Source organism: Cetorhinus maximus, chromosome 9 (assembly GCF_964194155.1).
Source record: "Cetorhinus maximus chromosome 9, sCetMax3.hap1.1, whole genome shotgun sequence".
Lineage (NCBI taxonomy): Eukaryota > Metazoa > Chordata > Chondrichthyes > Lamniformes > Cetorhinidae > Cetorhinus > Cetorhinus maximus.
In genome coordinates, this window is record NC_135887.1 from 7,533,947 (window position 1) to 7,549,000 (window position 15,054).

Genomic DNA, 15,054 nt, shown 5'->3' on the forward strand with positions numbered 1-15,054 from the left:
CGCACTTTGTATTGAAGAGAAACCTCAATAGTGTAATGAGGCCTTGTCAATAATGAACCCCAGGCCCACCTCCAAAAAAGGGTATAAATATATAATTTAGAAGACCCCAGTGCAGCCGGCAAACTGCAGAACTCTTGAGAGTGGATCCATGCTGACTTCAGTCTAACACACTTAGATAATTCATGAAGATGTGAGGCACCAGAGAAAGGAAGAAGAGCTGTTTTCACAGGTCGGCCATCCTGCCCGACCTGGACCGGTACTTGTTAGTTGTCATGGTCATACGTTTCTGCTGTATAACTAGCGTATTATATCCTGTCTTGAACGTTGATTAAACACAACATACCAATCATATTGGTCAAAGCTGATCTTTTGTTTCAAAGAGTTAAAAAGATAACACCTGGTAACACCCAGCAGGTCAAGGGTGAACCGGTCAGTCATGGAGAGAACAGTTCATTCCAGAAGCAGAGAAGTTCTACTAAACCTTCCTAAATCACTCAGCCTCAATCAGAATACTGTGCACAATTCAGGCATTTCACTTTAGGAACAACAGCAGAAGTCTGTGTGTGGCTGATCTGATTCATATTAAACATACACCCATCCAAACATCAGGCAAGACCACATTACCGTGACGTGTTGTGTGAAAAAATGAAAAAGAATGACAGATATTTGTGTGGAACAGACTTGTTATGGATCCTAATGAATTGAAAACAAGTCTATTCAGCTATGAAGTATTCTGGCCAGCATTAACCTAACCATTCATCAAGCTGATCAGTCACTACCAATAATGTAACTGGTACATTCTATTCTGACAAGTGAGGGAAGGAGAATTTCTTTATTTCTGGGCTTTGTTTATTTCTTAAAGAAAGCTTTAAATCAAATTTTACCCAAACAAACATTTCTTCTGCTGAAACCCTCATTCAGGCCTTCATTACCTTTAGACTTGACATTTTCCTGGCTGGTCTCCCAACATTCTACTCTCTGTAAATTTGAGATCATCAAAAACTCTACTGCCATCGCACTAATTCCCGTTCCCCTATCACCCCTGTGCTCACTGGCTTACACTGCTTCCCAGTCAAGCAACGATTTTGAAATTCTCATCCTTGTTTTCTATTAGCTCCATGGCCTTAGCCCACCCCCTCTCTCTTTAATCTTCTCCAGGCCCACAACACTCAGAGATATCTACGCTCCTCTAATCCTGGCCTCTTGAACATTCCTGATTTTTACCACCGCCATTGGTGGCCAAGCCTTCAGTTGCCCAGGTCCCAACCTGTGGAATTACCTCCCTTCATCTCGTTTTCCTCCTTAAAACCTACCTCTTTGACCAAGTTTTTGGTCTTTTGCCCAGATATCGTCTTATGTGGCTCAGCGCCATACTTTGTTTTATACTGTTCCTGTGATGTTTTATTACGTTAAATAAATTGTCGTTTGATTAAATTAAAGAAAACCAATAACCTACTGTGAAAGGATCAGCCTTTTAGGTAATAATTAGGGTTTCTTAATTTGATTATCCTTGCACTTTAGCTTTGTATAGGCCAGCAATATTTTGCCTCACTTTTTGTCACTAACTTGGCAATGTAGATTTTCCTTTGTGTTATTTCTTTCCTATGAAAATACAGTGGCTGCTCTCTGCTGCCACCAAGCAACATTTATGGCGTAAACTTAGAAACTACACAACACTGCAGCAAAAGAAACAGTAGGACGCAGATGTTAAAATTTGGGTTTTTAAATCAAACACTTTGGTTTTATTCTAACAGCCTGGTAGCTTCCATTAGCAAAAAAAAGGAGTCTCATATGAACCAAAATCTGCACCTTTAGACGGCGTCGTGTATAGGCTAGCATGCTGAAGTTTAATAATTAGGGCTGAATTGCAGTTTATTGTTCACTGAAGAATACTGTACGTGTGATATTCAGGTTCATCGTGCTCTCCAAACCCTTTCCAAAAAGCACAAAAAAACACACAGACCACCAGGTGCAGGCTAATACCATGTCAGATTTACTTACAGATTAAATACAACATGCATTTATATATAGCAATTGTAAAACACCTCAAAGTGCATCACAGGGGCAATTATCAACCAAAATTTGACATGGACCACAGAAATACTAGGGACTTAAAACGTACAGCTAGAGGTAGAGTGACAGAAAGATTTAGGGAAGGAATTCCATTGCTTATGGCCTTGGCAGCTGAAGGCGCAGCCACCAATGGTCCAAAGAAAATTGGGGGTGTTCAGAATTAGAGGAGAACAGAGATCGGGCAGGGTATGGGAATTTTAAAAAAACAAAAATCAGGTGTTGCTGGACTGTGATCTTTGTAAGTCGGCAAACACAGGAGTGATGGTTGAATGGACTTACGTGGTGCAAGTTATGGTAGGGTACAGGCAACAGAGTTTTGGATGAGCTTAAGTTTACCTCATAGAAGCCCAAAGACTGCAAGTGCAATAACCATACCTACACAGTGAGTTAGCTAATCCGGAACACAATGGCCAGAATATTCAATCCTTTTCAGCAACATGTTAACACCAATTTCGGACGGTTGCATTGGAAACACCTCAAATGAAGCCCGTGCTCGTTTATTGAGGGGCAGCTAAACTGTAAACTGCAGAAATGAGGCTGGCCCCAAAATAGAAGGGCTCTTTTGATATAAAAGGAGTCTCACTTGATGTTCAAATGATTTTATCCCCTCAGATGGTTAGACAACCAAAACGTTAATCACTTAAACGCCTGAGTGGAAAAAGAGTCATTTGAATTTCTTGGACATCCGATAGTTTGTTTTTGACATCTGACAATAATTAAAACCTCAACACAATTTGGACTCCTGGTTGCCCCCACCACATTCACACTCCTGTGAAGTGCCTTCAGGTGTTTTACTGTTCACCATATGAACTACCCTTCGCCTTTCAAAGAAATAATAATTTGATTACCTTTGTAGCTTTCCCCCATCTGCAGCTCCTAATACAAGTTCCAAGAAAACATTTGGGGATATAACAAACATATATACACACACACACACACACACACACACACACACATGCCCTACAGGATGAAAACTCTGCTTCCATCATAACAGGGTCTTATGCATAATTCTTTACAACATAACTTTGTTATCTCAGCTTTCCAACAGAGGAAACCATGGGCACTAAGGAATTCCTTGAAGGGAGGGGGAACAAAAGTTAAAGGGCAAATTATTCTTTGTCACTCTCATTTACCTCCTAGGTGGCAAGCTCAAGTACAACAACGACAAAACCAAAACAAACACTTCAGGAATATGCAGCTTTCTCAGACCTTTAAATAAACTAAAGTATACTTCATTAAATTCTATAACTTTTATTCCTATTCTGCAGAAATACTTTACAAGAGGTTTACACAAATAAGAGCAAATTGTTTGTTTTCCTTGCAGCAAGCTAAATTGACCTGAAAAGCAGCTCCCACCTCACGTAATATAACCTTGCCTTATTTAATCCAACTTCAATTTCCTCCTCAAGTTTACCTCATAAAAGCCTGAAGACTGCAAGTGCAATAACCGTACCTACACAGTGAGTTAGTTAATCCAGAACACAATGACCAGAGTATTCAATTCTTTTCATTTAATGAAGCACTGAAGCAATAGCTTTACCCATTATCAAACTTCATTACATGAAAATTTCTGAAGATCTGTTTTACAAATAGTTCAACAAAAAAAATACGATGACAGAAAGATCAATTAAAATGGGCCTAAAGCAAGCAAACAGTCACATCTAGACACACATAGTTTCCACATAAACTGAATTTATGCCAATTTTTTACTCGCATAGACATTTCTCTCGCTCAAATTTTAACCTATTGTACAATATAAATACCATGGCAGTTTGAGTATCTATACGATACAACCCACAGTGTTGAGCAGCAATTACTGATTACTTTAAATTCTATAGTTTATAATTTTTTTTAAACTGGGAAATTTTATTTTCCTCTCCAACTTTCTTCTTCAGTGGTGTATAGTTCCTGAGGGACCAACTGCTCAGCAATATCTCACACAAATCTGCACTCTTCAAATGTGAGCCATAAAATGGCAGCCAGAAGGATGTTCGAGGATATCACAACTGACTCCAATTCTGTTCACACATACATTGCTATTCAGGAGCCTCTACTGGAAATGCAATCATGAATCAAAGCTTATTTTCCCATATCTAGCCTGGGGCCCTGCAGTCAACTATCACCCCAGATAAGATTCACTAACTAGCATACCAGAGATTGTACCTGGTACCTTGCTGGTTTGGAAATTAAATATTTTTAAATTGCTGTCTTTTATTGGTACAGTGGAAGTGGCATAATGGTTATCAAGGTGTGGGCAATATTAAGTGTATTATGGTATTGCACAATCAGGAATGCATAGACCACTTTTCATTGCTAATATATCTTACACCACACCTCGTGGTATGTTAAAGAGTAATTCAATTGAGTTGTACAAAACCCATCAGCAAATTACAAGAACAAATCTTAAGGCATTGAACTTCACTGCTGGATATTTATTTGCATTGGCTTGATCTGCTACATAAAGGACTTGTCATTCACATGTTAAGCGTTTGTTTTGAACTGGAAATACTCAAATTGCATAGTTGCAATGAAGTGATAAGACCCCGAAGGGTTCGAGCCCAAGTGTCAGTTAACATCACTCAGCACATACTACAGTGTGAAAAGGACATTCTGGTAATGGTGTACTCATTGATGCGTAAGGCAATTTTGCGGTCTCACCATTTTAAATTATTTCCACAAATTGTAAGTAAACTTTTGTACCCACAACATTAGGCATGAAGAAAACACAGGTCAGTATGCTAGCACTTGTGTGCACGTCCTGCAGTTACAGAAGTTGGAACACCCAAATAATTCTAAGAAATAGTGTAACTGGAACAATCAAATGACTACGCCCCTTCTAAGAAAGGTTGCCCATCTCCTTCTTTTAAAAAAAGATATGAAAATAAAGCCAATCAATTCATGAACTTATTCAATGTTGTGTTATTTGGTCCAGCTTCAACAACTCACCATTACTGCTCACTTCTGTGTAAATTACAAACTGCAGATAAAGCAGATTCATATTTAGGTCTGTTACATGAATGCCTGGCATGACATATCAATGACTTTAGTAAACAGTGTGCAAATCACATGTGTATTCTACAGGCAGTCAATGGGTTTATTTTTTATAACGCAGGGTATGTTGCTACAGATTACTTTCCTTGGGATGACATCAAAAGCACTACATAAATGAAAGCTGTTGATGGACTTTGAGCTAACCTGTCATCTTGCACACAAAGGAATTGAATCCAAATCATTATAATCTGCATTCCCACCCTGTGGTTTAGTTTCTTGACGTTCTGTTGCCTGAAGTGGTTCTCAGCATAATTTGGTGTTCTGTTTGAGTTTCTGCTGTTTATTATGGAATCTATTGTGATTCCCTGCTAGCATGGACATGATGGGAACAGCACAAAGGCAAGAAAGAACCAGCTACTAGGATTTCCGTGCAACTAAACAGACTCAAAAGAATGCCTATCAAAATCTTATTACACGTATAAAATGGATGATATTTTGAATAAAAATAACTCTGTAGAACTTCCTATCATTCCATCCTACAACTTTCAAAAAGCATAACGCTGCATGCCTTTCATACTTCAAATGTATTTATTAGTTATTACACTTCACAAAAATTCTACCAACATTCAGGACTGGGTCAAAATCCTGGAACCCCATCCCTAACAGCACTGAGGGTGTACCTACACCACCATGGACTGCAGTGGTTCGAGAGAGCGGCTCACCACCACCTTCTCTTCGACAATTAGCGATGGGTAATAAAAATGCCGGCCTCGCCAGCGACGCCAACATTCCATGAAAGAATATTTTTTTAAAAACACACACATAGGCCTACCAAGGGCCCCCCAGCTTACTACTTGGCCCCTAGGAAACACACAATACAAAAAGCAGCTGGTGGAATGTTTTCATTTAAGCATAGTATATTGTGATATGACTTATTACTAAATGTCACAAATTTTAAAATTCTATGGGCCTTTTTATTCATGAATTTTACTAGGTTTGTTCACCCTGAGTAGATGTCACCCTTGAATCGAGGGACTGCTTACGACAATGCTGACATGTTTGTGTTTTAATGATTCAGGAATGGAGAGGAGGAGTCAGAAGGAGAGTGGTGACGATACTTAGAGCCCTAAAAATTCTTAATATAGCTCTGCTAATAACACCAAATTCACTATTTGTGGTAGCCACAGATTTTTGCCTTTCCAATCTTTCAACTCATTCAAAATGCTGCAGCCCATATTCTGACCAATATAAGTGCTATGTACCCACCAGCCTTTACTGTGGAGGCAATTTCAAATTTCTCAACCTTAGGCAGAAAGAATGAACTTTAATGTAATATAGCATCTTTCACAACGCCAGCTCATCCAAAACCCTATAGAGCCAATGAAGTACTTGAAAGCATAGTCGCTGTTATAATGCAAGAAATACAACAGCCAATTGGTGCAGCTAACTCCCATGAACAGCAATGATTAATAGAATCATAGAATATTCCAGTACAGCAGAGCTGTCCAATTTAGTCCCACACTCTCGTTATTTTCTCCTACAAATTAGTCCTCTGCAAGTATGCATCCAGTTGCATTTTGAAAGTTTCTATGGAACCTTCTTCCACTTCCCTTTAAGATAGTGTTCCAAATCTTAACAAATCTTGGTGTGAAATATTAAATCTATGTCCACTGGTTACTGAACCACTTGCCACAGGAAACAGTTTCACTCTAATTGCTCTATCAAAACCTTTCAAAATTTTGAATTTCTCAAATTTCTTCAAGAGATGTAGGTGTCATTGGCAAGACTGACATTTATTGCCCATCCCTCACTGCCTTTGAAGAGGTGGTAGTGAGCCATCTCCTTGAACCACAGCAATCCATGTGGTCTAGGCACACCCATAGTGCTGTTATGGAGGCTGTTCCAGGATTCTGACTTAGCAACAGCAAAGTTGATACATATCCATTGGATGGGAGCTTGCAGGTGGTGTTTCCATGCACCTGCTGCCTTTTTCTAGGTGGTAAAGGTTGTGGGTTTGGAAGGTGCTGTCAAAAAGCCTTGGCATGTTGCTGCAGTGCATTTTGTAGATGGTATACAGAGCTGCCACTGTGCACCAGTGGTGTAGAGATTGTGAATGTTTAAAGTTGTGGATGGGGTGCCAATCAAGCGGGTTGCTTTGACACAGAGGGTGTCGAGCTTCTAAATTTTGTTGAATCTGCACTCATCCAGGCAAGTGGGGGACATTCTATCGCCTTGATGAGGCGTCTCCTGCTCCAGAGGAGAGCAGCACGGCTTCTCCAATCTCACCACAAAATTAAAGCTCCTCGTTCTTGGTATCATCTTGCTAAACCTCCTTCTGTAACCTCCCCAAAGCTTTGACATCCTTTCTCAAATGCAGTGCCCAGACTTGTAGACAAAACTCCAGCTGAGGCCTAACCAGTAATTTGTAAAATTTTAGCATGATGTCCTCATTTTTGTTTTCAATACAACTACTTACAAAGCCAAGTATCCCAAATGTTTTCTTAACTACCTTACCAACTTTCCCTGCAATCTTCTAAGAATCGTGAATGTGACCCACAGGTCCCTCCACTCTTGAATCCCCCTCAAAATAGTGCCATTTAAATTATATTGCCTCTTCATGCTTTTCTTCCCAAAGTGCATTACTTAATATTTATCTGCATTAAATTGCATCTGCCATGTGTCTACCTACTTCACCAGTCTATCTCCTCCTGAAATCTGCTACAATTGCCCTTAATAATTACTACATTGCCAAGTTTTGTGTCATTAAACTTTAAAATTGTATTCCCTATGCCCAAGTCCTGGTCATTTATATAAGTAATGCAACAATCCTAATACCGACCCCTGGGGGAATACACTGCATGTTTCTCTCAAAGTCAGAAAAACATTTGTACACTGCTACCCTCTGCCTCCTACTCCTCAGCCAATATGTACCCAAATTATTACCATCCCTTTAATCCAATGTGCTATTTTCCAAATAATTCCATTACGTGTTACTTGAGCGCAATAATCTAGACTAACACCTGATCAAATGACCAGGTAACTTTTTTTGCAGTGTCATTAGTTGAGAGATAAATAATCACCAAGAAACAATTGAACTCCCTTTCTCTTTTTGGAATAGTACAAAGGGATCTCTAACAAAGAAAGCAGACAGGGCATCAGTTTAATGTCTCAGCTGAAAGACAATGCAGCAATCCTTCAGTACTGCACTGAAGTGTCAGCCTAGACTAAGATAAAAACAAAAAACTGCGGATTCTGGAAATCCAAAACAAAAACAGAATTACCTGTAAAAACTCAGCAGGTCTGGCAGCATCGGCGGAGAAGAAAAGAGTTGATGTTTCGAGTCCATGAGGACTCGAAACGTCAACTCTTTTCTTCTCCGCCGATGCTGCCAGACCTGCTGAGTTTTAATTCTGTTTTTGTGTCAGCCTAGACTGTTGTGCGCAAGCTTCTGCATTGAGCACACAACCTCTGACTCAGAGGCTAGAGTGCCACCAACTGAGCCAAATTTCTTCATGACCTCCTCCTGTCCGACCTTAGCTATCTCCTGCTGCTTTACGTCACTGCACGTATCCTCCTAACATTGCAGTTTTCTTCAACCACTTATGCCTCCAGTCGAACTTCAGCGACTGTTCGTTTACAGCGATTACGCTTGTGCCCACCCTCTATAGAATTCTCCACTTAGTCCCTCCAATTTTTTTCCAAGTCCTTTCGCCCTGTCAAAGATTTCCTTACTTGTTTCAATTCCCCACCTGCGCCTCTCCACTTCATTTCCACTATAACCAACGACTCAAAGAGTCACCTTCTGCACACGAAGAGTACAATATAAAAGGTGCTGTGTTGTTTCTGGACTGCACCTTAGCCAGTGCCAGTCTTTTACCTGCATTGAGGACATCACCTAGACTACCAATGTTGGGTTTGTCCAGGTATTTTTGTTTCTGTTTTGCATTTCCAGCATCCTCAGTCTTTTGCTGTTATTTTGGTAGTTTAGAAATGTGCTTTGGTTGTTCCTCTTGAATTCAAACTGCCACCTCAGGGAGGGCATGAAAATAATTCAAAGTGTTTTTTATTCCCTGTCGACTGAGAGCCACAAGCTCCAAAAGGGAGGGGGAGGGGTCAACAGGTCAGGGGGTCAAACTGAATTTAAAAACAAAAACATCTTCCAAGTTATTTTAATGATTTCTATCATTGATCTGACCAAGTGGGTGTTTGTTTTTATTTTTGGTCAATAAAGTGGCTCCGAGTAGCAGCGCAGGAGGAGGAGGCCGCGGGGCCTCAGGCTGCGGCCGGGGACAGCGGCCGGGGACAGAGGCCTGAAGAGCGGCTGGAGGGGGAAATTGAGTCCGAGGCGGCTGAGCTGGGCCCGGGTTTCCGACCCCCTCCCACCGCCGCCGCCGCCGATTTTACTCACAAAGCCCGGCCGCCCGTCCAGAAAGCGGCCCCAGGCCCAGGCCCGGGGCTCAGGCCCAGACCTCCTGGAGCCTCCGGAGGGGGCAGAGCCCCGGGGCCGGCGGGCCGACTCCCGGGAGGAGGAGGAGGGAAGGTCACTTACTGTCTGACAGGCGCCGCCATCCTCGCAGCCGCGGCCTCCAAACTGCCTCCTCCCGCCCTGTCCTCCGCCGCCGCCGGGGAAGCAGCCGCTCCGGTCACAGCCCCAGCTCGAGCCCCCGGTGCGGGTGCGGTTCCCGGGTCCCGGTGCCGGTCCCTCCTCCTCCTTCACCCCCTGACACACACACACACACACACTCTCAGCTCCAGCAGCAGCTCCCGTCTTATCCACTGAGCAGAGCCCCGCATGGACCAGAGAATAAAGCAAACACCTTCCTCAGGAATGGGAGCAACAACCTTTATCTATAAAATATACAATATATAAAATATAAATATAAAATATACAATCACATCTTCATATTTATTAGCTCCAAAAATAGGGAATGTGTTTCAATGTGAAAAGGGGGGGGGGGAGTAGGAGACGTGGCTTAGTAAATTAGGTCAAGCACCTACATTTACATAGCACCTTTCACAACCTTAACATCCCCAAGCGGCTTCACGGCCAATGAAGCACTTTTGAAGTGTAGACATTGGAAACTCAGCCAATTGTGTGCACACAAGCTCCCCCAAACAGCAAGGTGATAAGGACTGTTGAATCTGTTTTGGGGATGTTGAGTGAGAGTTATTTGGGGATGTGGAGTGAGGGTTATTTGGGGATGTGGAGTGAGGGTTATTTGGGGGTGTGGAGTGAGGGTTAAATATTGGCCAGGGCACTGGAGAATAACCCTCCTGCTCTTCGCGAAATAATGCCATGGGATCTTTCACGTCCAACATTGGAGCATCAGCCAAGGTTTTTTCCCCGTTCAAAGCCTGGAGTGGGACTCAATCCCATAACATTCCAACTCAGAGGTAAGAGTGCGACCAACCAAGCCACAGCTGGCACCTAATCGTTGATGACATTTAATGTGGAGAAATGTAAGTTGCTACATTTTCTGAAGTATACTAAATGGTAGATCTTTGAAAGCAGTGAAGGACATACTTGGCCACATTACAATGAAAGAGAATCCAATTCTCAATAATTCTGACAATTTAACAGATTATTAAAGCATTTCCAACCCACTCTTTTTTCTCATTATTTAAGGACATCCTTCTGAACATCATAATTACCTTGGACGCCTATGTTTATAAATCCTTTGACCCTGCCGCAAATAATGAATGAAAGCTAGAACACGTATTAGCAATCATGGTTTTTTGGCCAATACACCAATGGAAATTCATGACAAAGATATTTTATTCAGCATTATCTAATCTACAATCTGATTTGTTGTAGGTTTTAGCACTTGATGGATTTAACTACTTAAATCAAATTTGAAGATGTTTGGCCCATTTTATGCCTATTTCCAAGAAAAAAATGTGGAACCTTGCAAATATGCTATTCTGAAAATATTTAGCCCTTAATGCATTTAAAGTAAAATCAATAATTGGAACTTCTAGTTAATATAATGAAGAGTACAACTAAAATAGGTTAAAATTTAACATCAAAGTATGCAATGGAAACTAATAGTTGACTCATTTTACCTTTCATTCTTCCTTTTCCTCTTCTCTCTTGAAAGCCACAAATCATATTGACCTATTACTCCATAGTAAGAAAGCCTTATTGAGATTGACATCTGTTATGAATGTGTATGGAGAGTATCATTTGACTTTTCAACCATCAAGCATCACTTGGTATTTCGGTTGGCAAATGCATTCCCTGAAATTGAGCTATATGGCCATAAAGGTCCCAGGTTGTGATTGATCTGTGCTATGTTAGCTAAATTCAACAATTCTCCCCTGAAGTATGGATGAGAAAACTTAACCAGGATTCTGTTTGCCATCCTGTGACTATTGGAAAGTGTGCGTGTGTGGATTTTGGGAGAGAACAATATTGGGGTTACCTGTGATACCACTATTTAAGGTCAATTTGCCAACGCTCAATACCAAGTTTGAGTCATGAAAATTTGTCACTTGGCTGTGGTTCTGGATGGTGGTTGGGCGCGGGTCAGTACCTCCAGGAGAGCGGGGAGGAAACTGGAGGGAGTAAAGGAAAAAAAAAACCTTCTCACTGCCAAGTATCCACATATGTGAACTTCCAGGATTAGTAGCTAGATAGTTGCCAATCTATTTTTTTCCCTCCATAACCTGAAAAGACTGAAGTCACTTATAACAATTTCACAGTCAGCAAAAGCCAGAGGATTAAATAGGTCTCTCTTGATATGAATGGCTCAGTGCCCCACCATGAGGGGGTGGTCTTTGTGCTTTCATTGTTTCATCAACCAGTTCTATTATGGAACTCTTTCACTGAACCTGGGAGACAGATCAGACAGCATTTCCTAAAGGCAATTTCATATACTAGTGATAAAATGTTTTTGCAGTGCAGTGATATAAATTGTATCAAGTCCAACTGTTTGGCAAGACCTTTGCTGGGATAATCACTGCTCTGTGAAATTTTACCTTCATTGTGAATCTAAACTATTTTTAAGGGTTCAGCTCAAATCAGAATAAGGCTTACTAGCAGAGCTATTTCTTTCAGATTTGTACATTTTGAGGTTAGTTTATTGGTTACTCATAATTAAGATTATTTTAAGAAGAATATACAATGCTGTTCTTTTGACTACTCCTGCTAGTTTTAATGTGCTATAAAAATGGAAAAAAAAGCCATTGATTTCATATAAATCATTGTACGCTTGAAGCATTAACCTCAGTATTCTGTACCTGTAAAATTGGATTTTAAAATCGTCCCTATGTGCATCTGCAAAACTTAACAATCATTTTAAATTGTTATTGAATATTCAACAATTAAACACCGCCACAAGAAATAAGCAGGCTTCAGAAATGGTTACAATTATTAAAATATCGTGCTGTAATGAATTTACAAATCATTAAGGTTCTTGAATTTAGAACCAAACCAAAAGATTCTGAGACTACAATTAACAGTAGACAGTGTTAACAATATCAAAAGTTCAATAACTGCAGCAAAAATATACTTAGATGAAGGGACCAACAATATTTGAGCATAGCTAAAAAAAACTTACACAGAATATTTTAGAAGTTTGTGTCCTGCAATATATAACACAAACATATTTAAATCTCCTTTTAGTAGCCTCTAATTACCGCTCATTTTCTGTTGAAATTCTAGCTCAGCATTTCAAAAATTAAAAAAGTGATAAAATTGCAAGAACATTTCAATTAGTTGTGAATTACATTCACATTATTTCCTAGCAATTGCTTATTAAATCTTGACTATTTTTAGTATCAAAAACTATTAGTTTTCTTCTACATTTAGAAGACTGCTGTTTCTCATTCCTGTGAAACATCTGAAACAATACAATGTTGATTATTTACTGCTTTCAGTTCATTATTGATGTCTTCATGTGTCCCTTAATTCTAGATAAGCATTGCTATGACATTGTGGTCCAATTTATTTCAGATACCTTGGTTAGAAGCATTGTGACAAACTAATATTTTTATTAGCAATTGGTAATGTATAATTTTGAATCAAATATTTGATAAATTAAGCAAATAAGTAATTGGTTCACAGCCAACCAACAGTAATTCTGTGAGACACTCCATTCCAGGGAGTTTTAATAACCCTTCTTAGCTTAACTTTGAAGCAAATAACTTATGTAATTTGGATGACATACTCATTGTGCTGTAATTAAACTTTAAGCAAAAGGCTTTACTAATCCAAAACAAATTGTTTTACAGTATTATGTTTATACTAAGTTTTATAATGGATTATTAATGAAACTATGTTGGGTCTATACAAAATGCACATAAATTAACACAATTAATGCAGGTACCTGTATACAATTCATGTTATTCATACATTATTGATAAGCCCAGTTTACTGACCCAGAAAGGTTATTGCAGCTATAGGTAAAGTACAAGTGACAATAACAAAACCAGATCTCCAAATCCTCACCTTCAGATCCCTTCATGGCCTCACTGTCTGCTACATCTGCAAGCTTCTTCAGCCTTCTGCTGTTCTTACTCTAGTGCACTGTGCATCCTTAGTGCCTTCATTCCACTATCACTCTTCAGCCACTATATACCTGCAGGATGGAATTCTCTTTCTCGTTACTTTGTCACCTTTTTCTTTAGCTTCAACATGAATCCATAAACTCCTTACTCTGCCTTTGGTAACCTTCCCTAGCATTCTCTAACTTGCTTCCCACTGCCCTCCTGTAAAGTGTTCTCGGGTATTTTGTTAAGTGTTTTTATTTATATAGTTGGTAAATTGTTGTCAGGACCCCAAGACAGCAAGGAAAACAGAGCAATTCAAATCCTGTAAGTCATTGCTGGAGACAAATTCATACACAGATTTCAGACAAATGACAGCTAATAAATAGAGCATAAGCAAGAGAGCCTTGGAAATTGGTTGCGTTACTTGTTCATGACACCTGACCAAGGCCTAAAACTTTTGGGATTTTGATTCACATGAATTTCCTTGGATGTTTCAGCAATCAAAGATACTGGGGCGAAAATTTTTCTGGGCCCATTTGCTGGCTCGGAGCTGGATTATGATTAGGGTTGCCAACAGTGATTAAATGTAGTCCTGGAGGTTTCACCATGACTCGCCCCTACTCTCCAGCATTCGTCAGCCAACACATCCATCCTTGTGATGTACTGCCTTCCCAAGCCAACTGGAAAGCAGAAAGACTCATTACCCAATTGGATGATGCTTAACTGTCAGCCAAACAGACTTTATTCCCCATATTCAATACTTTTATATCTGGTAAAGAGAAATGTTCAAAGAAAATGAAAAAAAAATCTTTTTAAATCCCCTGGTGAATGTTTCCAGGGTTGCATACAGCCGTGTCCTGGAGATTAATTTTCAATTCCTAGAGACTCCAGGCCAATCCTGGAGGGTTGGCAACCCTAATTACGATTAGGCCTGTGGATTGCTCAACTGACAAAAGAATCTAATTTAGACCTAGCAGCAGCCCTCAGGCAAATACTAGTAAGAGGGTTGGCGTTGGGGAGGTGGGGGTGGTAGGTGCAGGGGCTGGAGGCAAGAGTGGTGCTTATAGAGTTGTGGTAGCTGTCCTGTACAAGATTTATGTACATGCAGGAACATTAATGACATGATGTGGCATCAGCTCCATATTGGACATCACACATTATTGACAAATAATACTAAAGTTTCCTTCATGAATTAATGATCGCTTTAACAATCTATATTACAAAGCTAACTACAAACTAATGTGAGATGAACAGCACATCATATGCACATATCTTGTCATGTGTGCTCTGCCCAAAAACAGGTCCATGGATCACCGTCTGCTGAAGCTTCATCCTGAGCCATTTTCTTGGTAGTTTTTATCCGCAGTGGCCTTCTACTCTCAGGGGCAGTGCGAGGAAGTATGTTCCAAGTCTACATCAGCTGGAATGAGAATCAAATCTGCACTGTTGGTGTATCATATTTAATGTAAAATTTGACATCTGTAAACTGAAAACTAAATT

General features: G+C 40.1%; 1 protein-coding gene across 3 annotated transcripts in view; it reads right to left on the reverse strand.

Moving 5' to 3' along the window:
* nsrp1 (nuclear speckle splicing regulatory protein 1) overlaps positions 1-9,928 on the reverse strand; it is a 46,326-nt gene extending 36,398 nt beyond the window's left edge. For all 3 annotated transcript variants that reach the window (XR_013577485.1, XR_013577484.1, XM_078548000.1), the window contains exon 1: positions 9,614-9,928. Coding sequence is in view for 1 of the 3 variants with exons in the window: in XM_078548000.1 (XP_078404126.1) it covers positions 9,614-9,633 (20 nt within the window). In the remaining 2 variants the exon portion in view is untranslated. The remainder of the gene's footprint in view (positions 1-9,613) is intronic.
* Between the last annotated feature and the right edge of the window lie 5,126 nt (positions 9,929-15,054).